This window comes from Procambarus clarkii, chromosome 65 (genome assembly GCF_040958095.1).
Source record: "Procambarus clarkii isolate CNS0578487 chromosome 65, FALCON_Pclarkii_2.0, whole genome shotgun sequence".
Taxonomy (NCBI): Eukaryota; Metazoa; Arthropoda; class Malacostraca; order Decapoda; family Cambaridae; genus Procambarus; species Procambarus clarkii.
The window spans coordinates 18,071,221-18,094,880 of NC_091214.1; the positions used below are offsets into that span (position 1 = coordinate 18,071,221).

Below are 23,660 nucleotides of genomic sequence, written 5' to 3' on the forward strand. Positions count from 1 at the left end.
ATCCCTGATTGGTCGCTTGCGGGCTCGTGCTGCTCCAACACCAACCAATTGCTGGCTTCGTTGTGCCAGTCCCAAATGGTCTTGGTAAAAGCTGGCCACAGCCGCTCTGATGCTCTTGAGCCAGTAGTGTGTCGAAGGATGATGCAAATCTCCAAAATTCAATGTTATACTCAGCCTAATACAGTATTTCATAAATTGAAAACAATTGCTACTGTTATAATTAAAATCTGGTTAACTTGTGTGTGCAGTAGTAAATGTTCTTACGCCGTCAATGACATTATATTAAACGATATTAATTGGTTTATATACAAAGCCGTGTGCAAGTAGTTTCACTTATATAATAGGCTACATCTATATTTTCCAGTTATTTCTTATTTACATAGAATTTATTATATTTATTACAGATATTTATGTATGTTTGAATATTGAGGTTGTAAACAAATATTTTATTTATATCAACATAAAGTTGACTCCGTTCAATAAGAAGTTCAAGTACGTTTATTGAGACAATAGGATACATATCAAAGGGATAGAGTAGCTTAGGCTATTTCTACCCCCTCTACTTCAAGTCCCTCAAGGGGCGCACAAATCACATTTTACATTGCAGGTTAATACAGTAAACACAGCATATAAGTGTTACACTCTTGGGGAAGTTGGAGTAATAAGGGGAAGGAATTGTCTGCATAAGGCCCATTAATAAAGTTTAGGAAGCACTAAAACACAAATATATATTCGTGAATTTATTGATAACTTGTATTGCACTGAATGCCCTAAGTTGCAGCAAAGATACAGGCTTGGCGGTAGTGGTGCTTGCAAACTCACTGTTGACCGCCAGTTGTGTTGAGTAGGCCTACCCTTGGCCGTGGTCACATCTTAACCTAAAGGGCCGTTGATGCGTGTATTAATTGGCTGTAGTTGCTTAGGCCATTTATACACTCATCAAGTGGGCCCTACTTAAATCTAAAATTCCATGAATTTTATATTACCCAAAAAATGCCGCTTGTAATTTGAATAGTGCAGACATTTTCTGCTAGTGGCGTGCCTATACCCAAGGCTTTACGGACACACACACACACACACACACACACACACACACACACACACACACACACACACACACACACACACACACACACACACACACACACACACATACACACACTTTAAAAACATGCGCAAACTATCAACAATAACCTAAGATATTTTAGTATGGAGTGTAGACACGCGAGTCTAAGGGGTGAGAGTAGTGGCTGTCTGATTCTCCACGTCAAGTGCTGGTTCAACTCCCTCCCCTTCTCCTTCCTCCGTAGTGGCCGCGTTATCACCACCCTCCGAGGCACCGTCTGTCCTGGTGACGGGGACCTGGAGCTTGTCTGCCACCTTGGTCAAGATGTCCCGGGTGCCCTGTGCCAGCTCCTGCTGCTCCTTGACCACGGAGTAGATCGCCTGGAGGGTGTCTTTCAGCTGTGCGACTTCTGCTCGCAGTTCCGTCAGGCCCTCACAGGACGCCCCGCCACGTGTCCTCGAGAAGCCCCCAGCAGCTGCGTCAGATATACACAAATGATACATAATGATACACAAATAGTTAATATGATGACCAAACCGCATACCAGATGATGAAAAGATGACGTTTCGGTCCGTCCTGGACCATAAGAACATAAGAATGAAGGTAACTGCAGAAGGACTATTGGACCATACGAGGCAGCTATTTATAACTTTTATCTACTCGATTGTGATAATGGTCCTGGACGGACCGAAACGTCGTCGTCTCTTCAGCTTCTGGTGTGTGGTTTGGTCATTATCTTGAGTTATCTTGAGATGATTTCGGGGCTTTAGTGTCCCCGCGGCCCGGTCCTCGACCAGGCCTCCACCCCCAGGAAGCAGCCCGTGACAGCTGACTAACTCCCAGGTACCTATTTACTGCTAGGTAACAGGGACATTCAGGGTGAAAGAAACTTTGCCCATTTGTTTCTGCCTCGTGCGGGAATCGAACCCGCGCCACAGAATTACGAGTTCTGCGCGCTATCCACCAGGCTACGAGGCCCCCCTTGCCAGGCTACGAGGCCCCCTTGCCAGGCTACGAGGCCCCCTTGCCAGGCTACGAGGCCCCCTTGCCAGGCTACGAGGCCCCCTTGCCAGGCTACGAGGCCCCCTTGCCAGGCTACGAGGCCCCCTTGCCAGGCTACGAGGCCCCCTTGCCAGGCTACGAGGCCCCCTTGCCAGGCTACGAGGCCCCCTTGCCAGGCTACGAGGCCCCCTTGCCAGGCTACGAGGCCCCCTTGCCAGGCTACGAGGCCCCCTTGCCAGGCTACGAGGCCCCCCCCCCCCCCTATTATATCTTCAGCCACGTTATTGTGACTCGTCGTCTGCAAATAGTTAATATATTAATGACTTTATTCTTACTGCAACAACTGCTATGTGTTATGATGGTGTTCAGATATATAAAATCGAGTACAAATTTAATTACATCAAAGAAACAGAATTATACGACTAAATTTTATTTTGATATATATTTGGTTATTTTAAATATTTATTAAAATGATATTTCTAATAATTCAAGTTAAAATGCACAATTGTATTATTTCTATGAAAACAAATACGAATCAGCACAGCCTCCTTTGGCCATGTATATACGTCCATTGTCATATTACGTCCAGAGATGAACGTGTACATTTACAGGAATTTACCTGAGGGCCACTAACACTAGTGGTCTCGACGAGGACAAGAAGCCAGCGGCTTGTCAAGGGTCCCCCCTATCATGAAAGCGGTGAGTGGATTAAAAAATGCTATAGACCCCCCCCCCCTTGCATTTGAAGCAAGTCTATAGGAACTGGGTCTTGTACTGGGAATCAGTCAGAGGACAATAAGTTCGTATTATGTCTACAGATTCAAATACGACTAAGAAGTTGACTCTGATGTTTTTGTCTATTGAGAATGTATGAGAATGTCTATTGTGAAGAAACATACTACGATTCTGTAGTGCTTGAATGAAGGTGAAGGAAAAACTCTCTGAGCTAATGTGTAAGTATATTAAAAGCCCAAATTTTCGGATGTATCCTTCATCCTATCTGATGAAGGATGAGAATATTGAGTCCCATATTACATCAATGATCGAACTGTATACTGAATATAATAATTCTAAGTATATAATGTATGTCGAATAATATTGGCTATTCTCCCCCGCTATAACTAACTACCAATAGCTAACTATAACTAACTATAACTAACTATAACTAGCTCCCAGCGTGTCGCCAGAACAAGGGATGGATACAGTTGAAGGTAGTCATCAAATTCATTAACAAGAACTAATATATATATATATATATATATATATATATATATATATATATATATATATATATATATATATATATATATATATATACTGTATATATATATATATATATATATATATATATATATATATATATATATATATATATATATATATATATATATATAATAGAAACTTAAAATACAAGGTAAATAAAATGATAGAGATTTGTTCTGCAACATTCAACTAAACCAAGGCCACTGAAACAAGGAACTGGGATTAGGACATATAATTGCATTGAATAAAACATTAGATAAAGCAGAGTGAAGATATACCTTGACTACTGAACACCAGAGATCACCTCTAAACGTTGCAGCAAGATAGGCTACGTAATCAAACTTAAAACTTTAGGGGATAAATTTTAGACGAGACAATCAAATATTTTGCCTGAAAAGCTCTGCGTACTAGTGGCTTTAGGTATTGTATGTACTACCTCCACCTTTAAATCTAACAGAATGTTTGTACTGTAACGCTGTAACTATGTATGTACTTCTCCTATATAAATTATTATAATTATTATTATTTGAAATGAAACAGGTATAGTAATGAAGCATTAAATGAAACATATTGAACATTAATTACAATCTACATCCAACAGAATTTATTTAAAATAAATTACAGAAATTTGAGGAGCATGTATTAATACCTGAAACAGTTTATACGCTAATATTAAACAAATGAAAGACAGATTCAAAGTAAGAGGCTGCACTTGGCCTGCGTGTACACCTTTAACAAGGCCCAAGACGGCTTGATATTCCAACCCCGTCCTCCTAAGCTTCCCCAAACGTCAAGAAACTGGCGTACTAAAGATCTCCCTTAACCTAACCTACCAGAGGACCCAAAACAGAAAACGGGACAGTACGTCATTTTCGCCAGCCGCTTCCATTGTCTAGTACGACAATTTTTGGCCTTAGGTGACGCACAGGAACGAAATGCAACGTTCGCAACCCATCATAATGAGAGACATTGCAGCCAAATTAGCGTGTAACAAAGATAAAGTTGAATTAGATCTAGGTATCCCCATCTCTGCTGTCAAAACTGTATTGGTTCAAACACTCAGGTCTGATAGGAAAGAAATTACTGACTCCCAACGACTTGAAAGTACTAGTATTAAAAGCTATGATTTGTTCAGATCTGAAACCTATATCTATGGACAGCACAAAACGTCCACCAGACTGTAATTCCCTAAGTGTAGTTACAGGATGAGAGCTACGCTCGTGGTGTCCCGTCTTCCCAGCACTCTTTGTCATATAACGCTTTGAAACTACTGACGGTCTTGGCCTCCACCACCTTCTCACTTAACTTGTTCCAACCGTCTACCACTCTGTTTGCGAAAGTGAATTTTCTTATATTTCTTCGGCATCTGTGTTTAGCTAGTTTATGTCTATGACCTCTTGTTCTTAAAGTTCTAGGTCTCAGGAAATCTTCCCTATCGATTTTATCAATTCCCGTTACTATTTTGTATGTAGTGATCATATCACCTCTTTTTCTTCTGTCTTCTAGTTTTGGCATATTTAATGCCTCTAACCTCTCCTCGTAGCTCTTGCCCTTCAGTTCTGGGAGCCACTTAGTAGCATGTCTTTGCATCTTTTCCAGTTTGCTGATGTGCTTCTTAAGATATGGGAACCACACAACAGCTGCATATTCTAGCTTTGGCCTAACAAAAGTCGTGAACAATTTCTTGAGTATATCGCCATCCATGTATTTAAAAGCAATTCTGAAGTTAGAAAGCGTGGCATAGGCTCCTCTCACAATATTCTTTATGTGGTCCTCAGGTGATAGTTTTCTATCTAGAACCACCCCTAGATCTCTTTCTTTATCAGAATTCTTTAAAGATTTCTCACATAATATATAGGTTGTGTGGGGTCTATGTTCTCCTATTCCACATTCCATAACATGACATTTATTAACATTAAATTCCATTTGCCAATTGGCGCTCCATCTACTTATTTTGTCCATGTCTTCTTGAAGGGCATGACAATCATCTAAGTTTCTTATCCTTCCTATTATCTTAGCATCATCAGCAAACATGTTCATATAATTCTGTATACCAACTGGTAGATCATTTATGTAGACAATAAACATCACTGGTGCAAGAACTGAACCCTGTGGTACTCCACTTGTGACATTTCTCCAGTCCGATACATTGCCTCTGATCACTGCCCTCATTTTTCTATCAGTCAGAAAATTTTTCATCCATGTTAGAAGTTTACCTGTCACCCCTCCAATTTATTTACTCACAAACCTTTACAACCACTGTGCGACACAGTGGTTGCCAGGATCAGGTTGGGTTACCGTTACCTGTGGCAGGTGGCTACAGGTAACGGATCTCCCAATCCTGAGCACTCCAGGTGCAAACTCTGTGAGCAGGAACTGCGGCATGATCTCCCACACTACATCCCTGAATGCCCAGCTATTAGATCTTTCAGACTAGTTGGCATGAGGTACCTGGAGCTTTGTAATTACTTCATTCACTCTCGTGTTCTTGAAGATATCCTCATATTGCACTCAAAATCTGCCAGTGCAGGCTACTGAACATATGGCTCTGTATGACTAACCATCCTGCGAGATGGGGACTTTTTAGCATCACCTAGTTAGCTTTTCTTGACACACTGTACTCCACTTCACATAGTCTAGGGTAGCTGCACAAATGCAGATGTACCTCATGGATTAATAACAAAAATACTCACGCATGACGGTGAGCGTAGCCTGGTCGTAGACGTAGGCCGTGGCTGTGGTCGCGTTGCAGGCGTAGTTGCCCATGTCGTTGGTGGTGACGTCTGTGAGGGTCAGCCGGCTCCCGTCAACTGTCCGCCGGACAGAACCACCTGACGATGACAGAGGGGGTTGACAGGTGATCAACAGACTCATCTTTTACACATACACCTCACTTTGTTTCACTCATAACACAGGTGTTCATCCATCAGTACACAAACATGTCATCCACCAGTACACAACCAGGCCATCCACCAGTACACTCACAGGCCATCCACCAGTACACAAACAGGCCATCCACCAGTACACTCACAGGCCATCCACTAGTACACAGACCATCCACCAGTACACAAACGGTAGGGAAGACTTGGGGTGCCGTCACCAGGGCGGTTGCTCACCGGTAAGGGGAAGCGGGCGACCGTTATACAGCCACAACAAAGTGACGTTGTCGCTGGCCTCAACTTCGCAGTGAAAGTCGATAGTGGCGCCTTCCTCCACTGTCAGCGACGCCATCTTCCTGACGAAGGTGGGGACCTGGACCACCGTCACCGTCATCGCTGAAGACTTGACCCGACCGACGCCGTTGGTGGCCGCGCATTCGTACACCCCTGCGTCGTCCACCTGTACAGGGCAGGACATTGGCTTCAATGGAGTGAAGGTGTCGACGGAATATCTTTCTCTCGACCAAAATGTATTCAAAGAGATATTCATAGGAAAAAACTATGGCGAGGAGGAGAGGAGCATCTAGGGGAGGAACTGACCTTAGTGTCGAGGAAGATGAGGGTGCTGCCGGAGTTCTTGATGCTGAAGTGTGTGGAGTTGATCTCCCGCCCGTCCTTCCTCCGCCACGACACCTCGGGCACCGGTCTGTAATGATGGAGGCCCCCCTGTTACTCTCACACAGTTGTAATGTTATGGCGCTCCTCGTATGGTCGAGGAAGGTGCTCAACTGAGGCACTCTCAGACGCTCAACTGAGGCACTCTCAGACGCTCAACTGAGGTACTCTCAGACGCTCAACTGATGCAGTCTCAGACGCTCAACTGATGCAGTCTCAGACGCTCAACTGAGGTACTCTCAGACGCTCAACTGATGCACTCTCAGACGCTCAACTGAGGCACTCTCAGACGCTCAAATGAGTCACTCTCTGACGCTCAACCAAGGCACTCTCAGACCCTCAACTCCTTGTTAGAAAGGTGATAGTTGAGTACATGTAGTCAAGTTAGTCAGTACAGACCACTGAACAAACGCCCCCGTATGACTAACCATTCTTAGAGATATCGGGCCTTTAGTAGCACATGTTGCTAGACTATAGCACATTTAGCTAGACTATAGCACATTTAGTAGCACATATAGCTAGGGTAGCTAGACTACAGAACTAGCTCTTGACACACCACACACTATGTAACACATACACCTTGACACACACACACTATGTAACACATACACCTTGACACACACCACACACTATGTAACCCTTGATGACTAAACCACACATCACAAAGTTGGAGAAACCGACGACGTTTCGGTCCGTCCTGGACCACGATAAAGTCTCACGACTTGATAATGGTCCACGACGGACCGAAACGTCGTCGTCTATCAATCCTCTGATGTGTGGTTTGGTCTTTATATCTTCAGCCCCATCATATGTGACTCGTCATCTGCCTATGTAACCCTTCATACAGTCTATAGACCCTATAGTCCCTTCATATAGGCAGCTGTATCTTATCTTATCTGTATCAGCTGTATCTTCATATAGATCAGGTACCTAATTATGTTAATAAAACTATATTTAGTGATGGAAGTAGCAGGTGTCGTAAGCATGAACTGATGACTCAGAGGTTAAAAAAGATTGCTACTGATAAGGATAACATCAGGTATACAATGGCACCCATAGCGTCAGCTGGAACGTCTACTGCCAGGGCTGAGGAGGGTGCCAGGGCTGAGGAGGGTGCCAGGGCTGAGGAAGGTGCCAGGGCTGAGTAGGGTGCCAGGGCAGAGGAGGGTGCCAGGGCTGAGGAGGGTGCCAGGGCTGAGGAGGGTGCCAGGGGGAGGGATACTCACTCTCCACCGTAGATGCAGTAGAGTTTATTCTCCCGACCAGCGATGAACTGAACGGTGGCGGGCGAAGTGTACATAGGGAAGCTCTCGACGTTGAGCGCCTCCTCCTGCAGGTTGTGAGCGCCGTCGGCAGGATCCTTCACTGTGAGCTCGATCACGGAGGCCATCGAGTAGTCGTACGGCGCAAAAGAGGTGTTGGCGAGGCAGATGTACTGGAAGTTGTTGAGGCGCGTGTCGTCGGCCTGAGTGACGTGAGTGAACCACAGGCTACCGTTGGGGCCCGCGATGATTCGATCGTCGCTTAAGAACACCAGTTCGATCTGGGTTTCATGCTGGATAGCCTTGACCCAGCTTAAGCTGGGCGTCGGGTAACCATACGCCTCTGGGCAGGAGAGCTTAAAGGGTCGGCCCAACTCAGCCTCGACGTTGTACGTGTCGCTTTCATCTTTGTCATTTGCGAACTCGATTCTGGTTATGTTTAAGAGGTAGATGGGGTTGGAGACGGCGGTGCCCAGATCGTTGTAGGCGAAGCATTGGTATAAACCATTGTCGTCCATGGTGGGGTCGCTGATGAGGAGGTTCCCAGTGCCTTCCTCCATGCTGATGCGCGGGTCAGCCTGCCAGATGAAAGCCTTGTCGTCCTTGGTCCAGCGGTACTTTGGGCTCGGGGCGCCGTCAGCCTCACACTCGAGGACGACTGGCAGGGCGTCCCGCAGGCGGCTCCTCTCATTGTCGTAAAACACCTCCCTGCCAGACTGCTTAAGGATCAGCGGCGGGGACTTGGCTGTGACGAATAACATTCAGAGCAATTAGAGAAACAAATGATGACAATGCCAAACCCCTCTTTATTATCCACAAATATAATCCAACTCAATCTACTGACAGCCAAGGTGACGCTGGAGGAAGCTGAACGTTCAGACGACACCCGTATATCACCTACTCATCAAGGCGATGTCTTTTTCCGTAGTGCCGATGGTGTTGAGGGCGCGGCAGGTGTAGGTGCCCACATCCTCGGGGGAGACCTGGTTCACCGCCAGGCTCGACACCACTAGACCATCTTCCAGGGTCTCCGTCTTCAGCCTGTTGGAAGGACCGGGGCCACAGCAGGTGAGACTAGAAAATCCCTAGATGCTCAAGGTGTCGTGGGAGAACTTTGGCACAGTTCCTTCTGCTCACTGGCCTAACTCACACACAAAGGCCTAGAGGCCAGATTCACGAAGCAGTTACGCAAGCACTTACGAACCTGTATATCTTTTCTCAATCTTTGGCGGCTTTGTTTACAATTATGAAACAGTTAATGAGCTCCGAAGCACCAGGAGGCTGTTTATAACAAAAACAACAGTTGATTGGGAAGTTTTCATGCTTGCAAACTGTCTATTAAATGTAACCAAAGCCGTCAAAGATTGAGGAAAGATGTACACGTTCGTAAGTGCTTGCGTAACTGCTTCGTGAATCTGGCCGCAGGAGATTACCTCACGATAATCGGTCAAATATTTATATCCAAATATTTACCTGAAGCGCCACTAACCCTGGGGCCTCGACGAGGACAGGGATATATATATATATATATATACCAGGACTCACCTCATATTGGCACTCCCCAGGATGGGTGAGTCGCCCTTGAACCAGGCGACGTCTGCTGGAGGGTGAGCCAGCACCTTACACTCCATCACCACCTCCTCCGTCACCGAAGCGAACACCTGCCGGCGCACAGGGGACAGGTTTATATATCAGTGGGACGTAGGTGAAGGTGACGAGGCTCTTTGGTTATTGATGATGATGGAAGTGCTGCTAATAATATTATTATGGCTGTGAATGCATGAGGAGGAACGTGAGGACTCGAGGAGGAAAACTCGTTCTCGCACTTGCTTATAGTCAATATTGGCTTATTTAATAAGTGCATATGTGACATACTATTGATTGTGAATATTTTAGTTTACCTTGAAAAGCTTCATAGAAAACACCGACCTCACCTAACCTTCTTAGTATGTTAAGATAAGCATCTTATTGCTTCTTATTTACAATTATTACTTAACCTATCAACGGTATACGTTAAGTATAATTGAAATTAAGAAGCAATAAGATGCTTATCTTAACATATTAAGAAGGTTAGGTGAGGTCGGTGTTTTCTATGAAGCTTTTCAAGGTAAACTAAAATATTCACAATCAATTAGTATGTCACATATGCACTTATTAAATAAGCCGATATTGACTATAAGAAAGTGCGAGAACGGTTTGAGGAGGAAGGGCCGTAGCTTACCCGGTCCTTGGCGACGGTGATTTCAGGGACAAACTGCACTTCGAGGATGACGTGGGAGTTGGCGGGGTCCCCGATGCCGTTGTCGGCGTAGCAGACGTAGTGGCCCTTGTGACTCCGCTCGATCAGCGGGATGTCCAGCTGGTTGGACCTGTCGACACACACCGGTAATGTTACTACTACAGCTGGTGTGATGGTCGACACACGCCGACAATGTTACTACTACAGCTGCTAGTGTGATGGTCGACACACGCCGACAATGTTACTACAGCTGGTGTGATGGTCGACACACGCCGGCAATGTCACTACAGCTGGTGTGATGGTCGACACACGCCGGCAATGTCACTACAGCTGGTGTGATGGTCGACACACGCCGGCAATGTCACTACTACAGCTAGTGTGATGGTCGACACACGCCGGCAATGTCACTACAGCTAGTGTGATGGTCGACACACGCCGACAATGTTACTACAGCTAGTGTGATGGTCGACACACGCCGACAATGTTACTACAGCTAGTGTGATGGTCAACACACGCCGACAATGTCACTACAGCTAGTGTGATGGTCGACACACGCCGACAATGTTACTACAGCTGGTGTGATGGTCGACACACGCCGGCAATGTCACTACAGCTGGTGTGATGTTCGACACACGCCGGCAATGTCACTACAGCTGGTGTGATGGTCGACACACGCCGGCAATGTCACTACTACAGCTAGTGTGATGGTCGACACACGCCGGCAATGTCACTACAGCTAGTGTGATGGTCGACACACGCCGACAATGTTACTACAGCTAGTGTGATGGTCGACACACGCCGACAATGTTACTACAGCTAGTGTGATGGTCGACACACGCCGACAATGTCACTACAGCTAGTGTGATGGTCGACACACGCCGGCAATGTCACTACAGCTGGTGTGATGGTCGACACACGCCGGCAATGTCACTACAGCTAGTGTGATGGTCGACACACGCCGACAATGTTACTACAGCTAGTGTGATGGTCGACACACGCCGGCAATGTCACTACTACAGCTGCTAGTGTGATGGTCGACACACGCCTCACCTCAACTGGTGCCCCCGTGGACCAAGTCCGCCCCTTGAGTAGTTTTAAATGTTGATGTACAAGTGCTCAGAAAAAGCAAAACAAATGAATGGAATTTATGTGTGGCCTATCAATTTCCGTTTCATAACTTGGTCACAGTCGTAAAATAATTGAAGAGCCTTGAAGTGGTGGGAAGGTGAGTTGAGAGAGAGAGGAACAGCATTACACACACACACACACACACACACACACACACACACACACACACACACACACACACACACACACACACACACACACACACACGCACCTTGTCAAGCACAAGCTGAAGCTGGAAAAGGTTTAGAGGTATGCCAGTAGGCTAGTCCCAGAAATAAGAGGCTTGAGTTATGAGGACAGGCTGCGTAAATTGCCCCTTACGTCGCTGGAAGACAGAAGAGCTAGGGAAGACATGATCACCACATACAAAATTCTCAGAGGAAATGACAGGGTAGACAAGGATTGACTATTTAATACGGGTGGTACACGCATAAGGGGACTCGGGTGGAAACTGAGTACCCAAATGAGCCACAGGGTCGTTAGAAATAACTTTTTCAGTGTCAGAGTAGTTAACAGATGGAATGCATTAGGCAGTGATGTGGTGGAGGCTGACTCCATACACAATTTCAAGTGTAGATATGATAGAAGAACCCAATAGGCTCAAGAATCTGTACACCAGGTATATAGGTACCTGGTAGGTACCTGGGTGTTAGTCAGCTGTCACAGGCTGCTTCCTGGGGGTGGAGGCCTGGTCGAAGACCGGGCCGCGGGGACACTAAAGCCCCGAAATCATCTCAAGATAATCTCAAGATCTCAAGAAGATAACCAGTTGATTGGCAGTTGAGAGGCGGGACCAAAGAGCCAGAGAGGAACACAACTAGATAAGTACACACACTCACTAAAGCCCTGAAATCATCTCAAGATAACCTCAAGATCTCAAGAAGATAACCAGTTGATTGACAGTTGAGAGGCGGGACCAAAGAGCCAGAGAGGAACACAACTAGATAAGTACACACACTCACTAAAGCCCTGAAATCATCTCAAGATAACCTCAAGATCTCAAGAAGATAACCAGTTGATTGACAGTTGAGAGGCGGGACCAAAGAGCCCGAGACGAACACAACTAGATAAGTACACACACTCACTTGAAGAACTTGCCGCCGTAGTAGGGTAGCTCCTGGTTGAGTCTCTCCCAGTACACGTCGGGCTTGGGCGACCCGCCGGGCTGACAGTCGATGCTGATGGCGTCTCCCTCCGTCACCTGCAACACCAGCCATCTTTACTACGGTGCAGGGACAGGCCACGGCAGAAGGCAGGGCAAGGGAGGCTAGGACAGGCCAGGACAGGCCACGGCAGAAGAAGGCAGGGCAAGGGAGGCTAGGACAGGCCAGGACAGGCCACGGCAGAAGAAGGCAGGGCAAGGGAGGCTAGGACAGGCCAGGACAGGCCAGGACAGGCCAGGGCAGAAGGCAGGGCAAGGGAGGCTAGGACAGGCCAGGACAGGCCAGGGCAGAAGGCAGGGCAAGGGAGGCTAGGACAGGCCAGGACAGGCCAGGGCAGAAGGCAGGGCAAGGGAGGCTAGGACAGGCCAGGACAGGCCAGGGCAGAAGGCAGGGCAAGGGAGGCTAGGACAGGCCAGGACAGGCCACGGCAGAAGGCAGGGCAAGGGAGGCTAGGACAGGCCATGACAGGCCAGGGCAGAAGAAGGCAGGGCAAGGGAGGCTAAGACAGGCCAGGACAGGCCAGGGCAGAAGGCAGGGCAAGGGAGGCTAGGACAGGCCAGGACAGGCCAGGACAGCCCAGAGTAAGGCAGGGTAGCGTAGGACAGGGCAGGAGAAAGGGTATGAAAGGAAAAGAATAGCGGAAGGAGATGGGAAGGTGAGAGGGGGGGGCAGGAGGTGAGAGAGAGAGAGGGAGGGGGGGCGGGAGGTGAGAGAGAGAGAGAGAGGAAGTGAGGGAAGAAGAGGGAGAGAGAGGGAGGGTGGGGGAGGGAGAGAGGTAAACAGCGACCCCCCCCCCCCCCCCCCGTTACTTCCGGGAAACTGGCGTCTTGTTCAGACATAATGAAGGACCAATTTGACCAATTCCCTTAACAGCGGGGAAGAATGTTCCTGGTTTTGTCCCGGAGAAAGAAACGAGACGACCAAATGAGCTCGCTAATTCCTTCTCACCGGGTCGACGTCCTTTGGAGAAAGAGGAGATAGAGGAGGAGGAGGAGGAAGATAACTTACGGTTAGAGTCTTGGTGAAGTCGTCCGTGAAGTAGGGGGCCTTCTGGAGGGTGACGGGGACGTCGGCGTTAATCTTCTGGTCCTCGCCGAAGTTGACGGTACAGCGATAGAGGCCGGTGTCCTCCTCCGTCATCGACTTGATCTGCGGCGGGAGCACACCTTCAGGAAGGTGGAGGAGATGGTTATCACCTCCAGGAGGGTGGAGGATATGGTTATCACCTCCAGGAGGGTGGAGGAGATGGTTATCACCTCCAGGAGGGTGGAGGAGATGGTTATCACCTCCAGGAGGGTGGAGGAGAGGGTTATCACCTTCAGGAGGGTGGAGGAGATGGTTATCACCTTCAGGGGGGCGGAGGAGATGGTTATCACCTTCAGGAGGGTGGAGGAGAGGGTTATCACCTCCAGGAGGGCGGAGGAGATGGGTTATCACCTTCAGGAGGGCGGAGGAGATGGTTATCACCTTCAGGAGGGTGGAGGAGAGGGTTATCACCTTCAGGAGGGTGGAGGAGATGGGGTTATCACCTTCAGGAGGGCGGAGGAGATGGTTATCACCTTCAGGAGGGTGGAGGAGATGGTTATCACCTTCAGGAGGGTGGAGGAGATGGGGTTATCACCTTCAGGAGGGTGGAGGAGAGGGTTATCACCTTCAGGAGGGTGGAGGAGATGGGGTTATCACCTTCAGGAGGGTGGAGGAGATGGTTATCACCTTCAGGAGGGCGGAGGAGATGGTTATCACCTCCAGGAGGGTGGAGGAGATGGGGTTATCACCTCCAGGAGGGTGGAGGAGATGGTTATCACCTTCAGGAGGGCGGAGGAGATGGTTATCACCTCCAGGAGGGTGGAGGAGATGGGGTTATCACCTCCAGGAGGGTGGAGGAGATGGGGTTATCACCTCCAGGAGGGTGGAGGAGAGGGTTATCACCTCCAGGAGGGTGGAGGAGATGGTTATCACCTTCAGGAGGGTGGAGGAGATGGTTATCACCTTCAAGAGGGTGGAGGAGATGGTTATCACCTTCAGGAGGGTGGAGGAGATGGTTATCACCTCCAGGAGGGTGGAGGAGAGGGTTATCACCTTCTATACTTCTCACTATCACCTTTCTTGACACTTCTTCAAGATTACAGTACACTTTCTGCTTGATCAACACAGCAAAGGGCTCCTACAGTGGCCAAGGAAAAGTTCTATAGTGGCCAGAGGATGGTTCTATGGGGTCAGAGGATGGTTCTATGGACCAGAAGAGGGTTCTATGGGCTAGACGAGGGCTCTATGGGCCAGAAGAGAGTTCTATGGGCCAGAGGAGGGTTCTATGGGCTAGATGAGGGTTCTATGGGCCAGAGGAGGGTTCTATGGGCTAGACGAGGGTTCTATGGGCCAGAAGAGAGTTCTATGGGCCAGAGGAGGGTTCTATGGGCTAGATGAGGGTTCTATGGGCCAGAGGAGGGTTCTATGGGCTAGACGAGGGTTCTATGGGCCAGAAGAGAGTTCTATGGGCCAGAGGAGGGTTCTATGGGCTAGATGAGGGTTCTATGGGCCAGAGGAGGGTTCTATGGGCCAGAAGAGAGTTCTATGGGCTAGATGAGGGTTCTATGGGCCAGAGGAGGGTTCTATGGGCCAGAAGAGAGTTCTATGGGCTAGATGAGGGTTCTATGGGCCAGAAGAGAGTTCTATGGGCTAGAGGAGGGGTTCAATAGACCAAAAGAGGGTTCTATGGGCTAGAGGAGGGGTTCAATAGACCAAAAGAGGGTTCTATGGGCCAGAAGGCTCAATTACTTACAATGAGAGAGTACTGGTGCGAGTCGGCCGGGTGGTCGACTCTAAACTTGTTGGAGAAGAGCAGGACCTTGTCATTGGTGGCAATGGGGTACGAGTTCGTAGGTTTCTCTTCGTTTATCTGGAGAAGGAGTAGGCGTTAGTGGTGGTGGTGGACCCGAGGTGTTGACGGAGGAAGGTGGGGGGTTAATGGGACGGTGGCAGCAGGTGGCTACACAGGCTGACAACAGTGAAGTACCAACAGTACATATAATAATATATGTGGAATAGTGACAGTGAAGCTATGGTGACCGTATATGTACGTTAATAATTTAATTTTTGTGTTGTTTGACTTATCATTCTGTCTGGGTTTGCCAACTGGGAGTCGAACTAGTGTAAATGAGGCTTTGTAGCCTAAGAGCACCATATGTATTTGTCCTCTTGTGGCCAGAAGAGGCTACACACCAGTGTAAATGAGGCTTTGTAGCCTAAGAGCGCCATATGTATTTGTCCTCTTGTGGCCAGAAGAGGCTACACACCAGTGTAAATGAGGCTTTGTAGCCTAAGAGCGCCATATGTATTTGTCCTCTTGTGGCCAGAAGAGGCTACACACCAGTGTAAATGTGGCTTTGTAGCCTAAGAGCGCCATATGTATTTGTCCTCTTGTGGCCAGAAGAGGCTACACATGCCACTTTCAGCTACGTAAGCCAGCAGGGCGGCTCTAACTTGACATTGTCATTCCTTAGCAAACAGAGCGCAATACTTAGTATGACCGGTGCATATGAACAAGAGAAATGCCCGAAACGCTTTGCGTAATAGTGGCTTTAGGCATTGTATGTACTAGCCCTATCTATAAATCCATCACTCTTTGTAAAATCTCTTGTATGTACCTTACCTAAATAAACATTTGATTTGATTTTGATTTTTGAAATATGAGTTTCTCAGCTGACTCCTTTGTTGTCAGTTAACACTATGATTAAACACCATCACCACTCAATGACATAATGAACACAATTTATATAAGCAGTATTTATATGCCATTAAAATATGAGATTACTTGTTAATATGGTTACTGCTATGAAAACGAATTAGAGCCGCTTCGATAACCTGATATTAGTTACAAATTACTGTATTACCTTATTAATGTTTAACTATCTCCCTCACACAAGAGAGAGATAGGCACGTCTCTCTCTCTCTCTCTCTCTCTCTCTCTCTCTCTCTCTCTCTCTCTCTCTCTCTCTCTCTCTCTCTCTCTCTCTCTCACACACACACACACACAAGAGAGAGATAGTCACGTATCTCTCTCTCTCTCTCTCTCACACACACACGCACACACACAAGAGAGAGAATAGTCACGTATCTCTCTCTCTCTCTCTCTCTCACCTTGCTCCAAGAGACACTGAAGCCAGCGATGCCGGTGAGGTCGACTCCCTCCACAGCGCAGTCGATCTTGACTTCATCTCCCTCCTTAGCGATGGTCTCCTTGCTGTAGGTGATCTTGGGGCTGGTCCCCTCCGCCTCCCTCTTGGCCGTCGGGCTGCCTCCACACCTGCCCACACCTGCAACACCAACAGGTGGCGGGGGTTAGTGGTTGTGTGGTGAGGGGGTGTGTAGTTGTCTGGTGTTGGTGTGGCGGCGTAACAGTGTGGCAGGCTGTGAGAGGGTGTGACAGGCTGTGACAGGTGTGATCATCCTGGGCCAGATTCACGAAGCAGTTACGCAAGCACTTACGAACGTGTACATCTTTCCTCAATCTTTGACGGCTTTGGTTACATTTATTAAACAGTTTACAAGCATGAAAACTTCCCATTCAACTGTTGTTATTGTTATAAACAGCCTCCTTGTGCTTCGGAGCTCATTAACTGTTTAATAATTGTAAACAAAGCCGCCAAAGATTGAGAAAAGATGTACAGGTTCGTAAGTGCTTGCGTAAGTGCTTTCGTGAATCTGGACCCAAGACTACATGTTTAAACGTACACAAACGCACACAAGACATAACCTACACGAACGCTCACTCGTAAACGTACATAAACGCTCACGAAAGCTTATGTATATATATATATATATACGTACACAGACGAATGCAATACGTTCATTCGACGTCATCACGATATCATAAACGTAATTTCAAACCTGATATCTAGCGTCATATTAACTCTGAACGGTGGTTCTTGAGTATCCAGTCTCATATACTAGGCTATCATACCCTCCTAAGACGCTTCCTAATTACTAAATGACATAACTAGCGCTCTTTACTTAATATATTTCTCAGAAATGAACATTAATGTTATATTAAAGATGAAGTTTCGTTCAATATATTATATAATTATATAGTTTTTCAAAATCATGAATTTAGAATCACTAGGCTAAACTGCGCTAATATTTTAATATTTTTATTATTATTATTAATTAAAACTTGTGTCGTCTGTAACAGGGAAAAGTTTTGTCTTTATAAATGTGTAGACAAACACAGAATGGGAAAACAAAGACAAATTAAAGACAATAGCATTGAAATATGAGAGGAAGCAGCCGGTGAAGGAAGCGTTCTTACAAAGCTTTTTTTTTCCATTTTGAAAGAGGGAAGTATAATGTACTTTCGGCGGGACAAAAGCTACAATGAGAATGAGTGAATTGGTGTGAGGGACGGAAGGAAGGAAGTGAGAATAATGATGTATAATGACGGGTGTTACTAGATCGGGAATGATTCACAGTCCTCCTGTAGGGATTCACAGTTCCCCTGTAGGGATTCACAGTCCTCCTGTAGGGACTCACAGTTCCCCTGTAGGGACTCACAGTTCCCCTGTAGGGACTCACAGTTCTCCTGTAGGGTCTCACAGTTCCCCTGTAGGGACTCACAGCCCTCCTGTAGGGACTCACAGTTCCCCTGTAGGGACTCACAGTTCTCCTGTAGGGACTCACAGTTCTCCTGTAGGGACTCACAGTTCCCCTGTAGGGACTCACAGTTCTCCTGTAGGGACTCACAGTTCCCCTGTAGGGACTCACAGTTCCCCTGTAGGGACTCACAGTTCTCCTGTAGGGATTCACAGTTCCCCTGTAGGGACTCACAGTTCCCCTGTAGGGACTCACAGTTCTCCTGTAGGGACTCACAGTTCCCCTGTAGGGACTCACAGTCCTCCTGTTGGGACTCACAGTTCCCCTGTAGGGTCTCACAGTTCTCCTGTAGGGTCTCACAGTCCTCCTGTAGGGTCTCACAGTTCCCCTGTAGGGACTCACAGTTCTCCTGTAGGGTCTCACAGTTCCCCTGTAGGGACTCACAGTTCCCCTGTAGGGACTGACAGTCCTCCTGTAGGGACTCACAGTCGCCCCTGTAGGGACTCACAGTCCTGTAGGGACTCACAGACCTCCTGTAGGGACTCACAGCCCTCCTGTAGGGACTCACAGACCTCCTGTAGGGACTCACAGCCCTCCTGTAGGGACTCACAGACCTCCTGTAGGGACTCACAGCCCTCCTGTAGGGACTCACAGTCCTGTAGGGACTCACAGCCCTCCTGTAGGGACTCACAGTCCTGTAGGGACTCACAGTCGCCCCTGTAGGGACTGACAGTCCCCCTGTAGGGACTCACAGTCCCCCTGTAGGGACTCACAGTCCTGTAGGGACTCACAGTTCCCCTGTAGGGACTCACAGTTCTCCTGTAGGGACTCACAGTCCTGTAGGGACTCACAGTCGCCCCTGTAGGGACTGACAGTCCCCCTGTAGGGACTCACAGACCCCCTCAACCACCCTGGAAGTGGCTGAGGAGGGTGGTGGTGGCGGCGTGGGTCCGGCCAGCTCACAAGTCTCCACCATCTGTTGCCTGTGGTTGCTGTTGGCGTCTTTAAATGGGTCGGTGTGAAGGCCCTCTGGTGGTAGTGGGGGCTGACAGGTGTTCCCGTCTTTAGAGGGGTGTGGGGGGGGGGGGGTTGATGACAGGTGTGGGGTGGGGGGGGGGGAGGATGTTGTTTGTCAACAAATCATTCCTCCGTTTTGAGGCTGCATTGGTTTAGGCAGCGACCGAGCCCAAACACGCACTTTTAAATTTTATGGAAACTGTTTAAAAATCTGTTATTTTCATGTATAATTTAAGATTATTAGTTGTTAGAATCTTGTGTATAGTTAGGGATAAATTAGGATAGAGGTTTAAGTTCCGTTGGCTATTGTATTTGTAATACAATTATTAAGGCCAGATAAACGATTACAAATAGATTGGACAAAGACATTAATTTAATTTCATATTGTGTTTGTGACGGTTAGAACCTGTCAGTGACAGTTTTCATGCAGTCCGTCCTCCTAAGGTTTCCACAACGTCAAGAAACTGTCGTATTAAGGTGCCTTTATCCTAACCGACCAGAGGACCCAAAACAGAAAACGGGACAGTATGTGACTTTCGACAGCCGCTCCCATTTTCTTGTACGACAATTTTTGGCTTTAGGCAGAGTATATGTCACACTGTCACCACCCAACCCATCCTCCGAATTGACAGTGCGATTTAATACTAAGTGTAATAGGTACATTTCCTTACCGTCATACACAGTACATAATTGCACTTATGGGGCTCTTACACTTACCTCCCTATTAATTCCCGTTTTCTGTTAAGACACTCAGAATCTTAGGATGAAGCTTTCAAGTTTATAATGTTATACACAACTTTTAAATATCAGGAATTTCTTTTTCAGGTTTATTAAACAATAGAGATTTTATGCAAAATTGGAAAATATCCTGAGTTACTTTACAATTTATTGATATATTTTAGTTTTGTTTTATTAGTTTTATAAAACTATAATATCAGTAAAGCTATAGGTTCAGTACTAATTGTAAATAAGAAGCAATAAAATTATTATCTTCAAAAATTAAGACGGTTAGGTGAGGTTGTGGTTTTCTATTCAGTTTTTCAGGTAAACTCAAATATTCACAATATATTTGAGAGTTTGATTTAATACTAAGTGAAAATAAGTACAATTCCTGACTGCTATGAATAGTACATAATTGCACTTATTTGTGTTCTACATTTACCTCCCCATTTTTGGAGGACGGGCTGCACCACCACCACCACTGTCGTCACTGTCACCACCACCACCACTGTCGTCACTGTCACCACCACCACTGTCGTCACTGTCACCACCACCACCACTGTCGTCACTGTCACCACCACCACCACTGTCGTCACTGTCACCACCACCACCACTGTCGTCACTGTCACCACCACCACTGTCGTCACTGTCACCACCACCACCACTGTCGTCACTGTCACCACCACCACTGTCGTCACTGTCACCACCACCACTGTCGTCACTGTCACCACCACCACCACTGTCGTCACTGTCACCACCACCACCACTGTCGTCACTGTCACCACCACCACTGTCGTCACTGTCACCACCACCACCACTGTCGTCACTGTCACCACCACCACTGTCGTCACTGTCACCACCACCACTGTCGTCACTGTCACCACCACCACCACTGTCGTCACTGTCACCACCACCACCACTGTCGTCACTGTCACCACCACCACTGTCGTCACTGTCACCACCACCACCACTGTCGTCACTGTCACCACCACCACTGTCGTCACTGTCACCACCACCACTGTCGTCACTGTCACCACCACCACCACTGTCGTCACTGTCACCACCACCACTGTCGTCACTGTCACCACCACCACTGTCGTCACTGTCACCACCACCACCACTGTCGTCACTGTCACCACCACCACTGTCTTCACTGTCACCACCACCACCACTGTCGTCACTGTCACCACCACCACTGTCTTCACTGTCACCACCACCACCACTGTCGTCACTGTCACCACCACCACCACTGTCTTCACTGTCACCACCACCACCACTGTTGTCACTGTCACCACCACCACCACTGTCACCACCACCACCACCAACACTGTCGTCACTGTCACCACCACCACCACCACTGTCACCACCACCACCACCAACACTGTCGTCACTGTCACCACCTCCACTGTCGTCACTGTCACCACCACCACCACTGTCGTCACTGTCACCACCACCACCACTGTTGTCACTGTCACCACCACCACCACAGTCGTCACTGTCACCACCACCACCACTGTCGTCACTGTCACCACCACCATCACTGTCGCCACTGTCACCACCACCACCACCACTGTCGTCACTGTCACCACCTCCATCACTGTCGTCACTGTCACCACTACCACCACCACCACTGTCGTCACTGTCACCACCACTGTCGTCACTGTCACCACCACTGTCACCACTGTCGTCACTGTCACCACCACCACCACCACTGTCGTCACTGTCACCACCACTGTCGTCACTGTCACCACCACCACCACCACTGTCGTCACTGTCACCACCACCACCACCACTGTCGTCACTGTCACCACCACCACCACCACTGTCGTCACTGTCACCACCACCACCACCACCACTGTCGTCACTGTCACCACCACCACCACTGTCGTCACTGTCACCACCACCATCACTGTCGTCACTGTCACCACCACCATCACTGTCGTCACTGTCACCACCACCACCACTGTCGTCACTGTCACCACCACCACCACCACCACCACCACTGTCGTCACTGTCACCACTACTGTCACCACCACCACGACTGTCGTCACTGTCACCACCACCACCACTGTCACCACCACCACTACTGTCACCACCACCACTGTCACCACCACCACCACTGTCACCACCACCACTACTGTCACCACCACCACTACTGTCACCACCACCATCACTGTCGTCACTGTCACCACCACCACCACTGTCGTCACTGTCACCACTACTGTCACCACCACCACGACTGTCGTCACTGTCACCACCACCACCACTGTCACCACCACCACTACTGTCACCACCACCACCACCACCACTGTCGTCACTGTCACCACTACTGTCACCACCACCACGACTGTCGTCACTGTCACCACCACCACCACTGTCACCACCACCACTACTGTCACCACCACCACTGTCACCACCACCACCACTGTCACCACCACCACTACTGTCACCACCACCACTACTGTCACCACCACCATCACTGTCGTCACTGTCACCACCACCACCACTGTCGTCACTGTCACCACTACTGTCACCACCACCACGACTGTCGTCACTGTCACCACCATCACCACTACCTCCACTGTCACCACCACCACCACCACTGTCACCACCACCACGACTGTCGTCACTGTCACCACCACTACCTCCACTGTCACCACCACCACCACTGTCGTCACTGTCACCACCACCACTGTCGTCACTGTCACCACCACCACCACTGTCGTCACTGTCACCACCACCACTGTCGTCACTGTCACCACCACTACCTCCACTGTCACCACCACCACCACTGTCGTCACTGTCACCACCACTTTCCACCGTCACTGCCGCCCGTGATGATTGTGGTATTGAATGATGTACTCTAGAAGTGATGATTGTGGCGTTGAATCATAGACACCAAAGGTGATGATTGTGGTGATGACTGATGGACTCGAGAAGTGATGACGGAGAAGACGGGACACACGACGACGTACCGGGATTCGATAATGGTCCACGACGGACCCAACCATCGTCGTCTCTTCGTGACGAACAGTTCGGAGGTCGCTAGTAACCGCCCCTGGCAAATGATCTTCCCAGCGACCAGTTGTCTCGGGCGAGCTGTCAACCGGGCAGGTGAGGGTGTCAAGGAGGTGACAGGTACTCTCAGCTGTGGGTTGTCAAGCAGGTGACAGGTACTGGCAGCTGTGGGTGTCAAGCAGGTGACAGGTACTCTTAGCTGTGGGTGTCAAGGAGGTGACAGGTACTGGCAGCTGTGGGTGTCAAGCAGGTGACAGGTACTGGAAGCTGTGGGTGTCAAGCAGGAAGCTAGTGTGAGGCTACCAGAGGGTAGCTCCGTAATGGCTTCCCACGCTTTTCTTTCCTTTGGCAAAGGAGTTTTTTGTGCTTTGAGTTTTTTGGGCCGACAAAGTTGGTTTCACCAGTATGGTTATCTTGAGTTATCTTGAGATGATTTCGGGGCTTTAGTGTCCCCGCGGCCCGGTCCTCGACCAGGCCTCCACCCCCAGGAAGCAGCCCGTGACAGCTGACTAACACCCAGGTACCTATTTACTGCTAGGTAACAGGGGCATTCAGGGTGAAAGAAACTTTGCCCATCTGTTTCTGCCTCGTGCGGGAATCGAACCCGCGCCACAGAATTAAGAGTCCTGCGCGCTATCCACC

At 48.3% G+C, this 23,660-nt stretch overlaps 1 protein-coding gene across 3 annotated transcripts in view; it reads right to left on the reverse strand.

Moving 5' to 3' along the window:
- Nucleotides 1-727: 727 nt before the first annotated feature.
- LOC123771104 (hemicentin-1) overlaps nt 728-23,660 on the reverse strand; it is an 89,427-nt gene continuing 66,494 nt past the window's right edge. For all 3 annotated transcript variants that reach the window (XM_045763435.2, XM_069309490.1, XM_045763437.2), the window contains 12 exons: nt 16,815-16,990; nt 15,457-15,573; nt 13,686-13,826; nt 12,600-12,715; nt 10,369-10,516; nt 9,693-9,808; nt 9,049-9,188; nt 8,112-8,892; nt 6,811-6,916; nt 6,448-6,670; nt 6,025-6,162; nt 728-1,541 (listed from right to left, as the gene is read on the reverse strand). In XM_045763435.2, coding sequence (XP_045619391.2) covers nt 1,231-1,541; nt 6,025-6,162; nt 6,448-6,670; nt 6,811-6,916; nt 8,112-8,892; nt 9,049-9,188; nt 9,693-9,808; nt 10,369-10,516; nt 12,600-12,715; nt 13,686-13,826; nt 15,457-15,573; nt 16,815-16,990 — 2,513 coding nt within the window. In that variant the 3' untranslated portion in view covers nt 728-1,230. The remainder of the gene's footprint in view (nt 1,542-6,024; nt 6,163-6,447; nt 6,671-6,810; nt 6,917-8,111; nt 8,893-9,048; nt 9,189-9,692; nt 9,809-10,368; nt 10,517-12,599; nt 12,716-13,685; nt 13,827-15,456; nt 15,574-16,814; nt 16,991-23,660) is intronic.